Source organism: Vombatus ursinus, unplaced genomic scaffold (genome assembly GCF_900497805.2).
Source record: "Vombatus ursinus unplaced genomic scaffold, bare-nosed wombat genome assembly UNPS02009062.1, whole genome shotgun sequence".
NCBI lineage: Eukaryota > Metazoa > Chordata > Mammalia > Diprotodontia > Vombatidae > Vombatus > Vombatus ursinus.
The window spans coordinates 19308166-19308696 of record NW_020948840.1 but is presented as its reverse complement, the minus strand read 5'-3'; the positions used below and the strand labels follow the sequence as shown (position 1 = coordinate 19308696).

General features: G+C 52.7%; 1 protein-coding gene across 1 annotated transcript in view; it reads left to right on the top strand.

Annotated features, from left to right (window-relative positions):
- CUNH2orf16 (chromosome unknown C2orf16 homolog) overlaps positions 1-531 on the top strand; it is a 12474-nt gene that overhangs the window by 7885 nt on the left and 4058 nt on the right. Inside the window, exon 12 of the mRNA XM_027850367.1 lies at positions 301-426. Coding sequence (XP_027706168.1) covers positions 301-426 — 126 coding nt within the window. The remainder of the gene's footprint in view (positions 1-300; positions 427-531) is intronic.

Sequence of the window (531 nt, the reverse complement as noted above, 5' to 3'; positions counted from 1 at the left end):
TCACAGGTCAAACTCACAGATTCCAAGGGGCTAGCCCAGGAGTCACAAGGCAAACTCACACATTCCAAGGGGCTGGCCCAGGGGTCACAGGTCAAACTCACAGATTCCAAGGGGCTGATCCCAGAGTCAGAAGTCAAACACACAGATTCCAAGGGGCTGATCCCAGAGTCACAGGTCAAACTCACAGATTCCAAGGGGCTAGCCCAGGAGTCACAGGTCAAACTCACAGATTCCAAGGGGCTGATCCCAGAGTCACAGGTCAAATTCACAGATTCCAAAGGGCTGGCCCAGAGGTCAAAGGTCAAACTCACAGATTCCAAGGGGCTAGCCCAGGGGTCACAGGTCAAACTCACAGATTCCAAAGGGCTGGCCCAGGGGTCACAGATCAAACTTACAGTTTCCAAGGGGCTGATCCCTGGGTCACAGGTCAAACTCAAAGATTCCAAGGGGCTGATCCCAGAGTCACAGGTCAAACTCACAGATTCCAAGAGGCTGATCCCAGAGTCACAGGTCAAACTCACAGATTCCAAG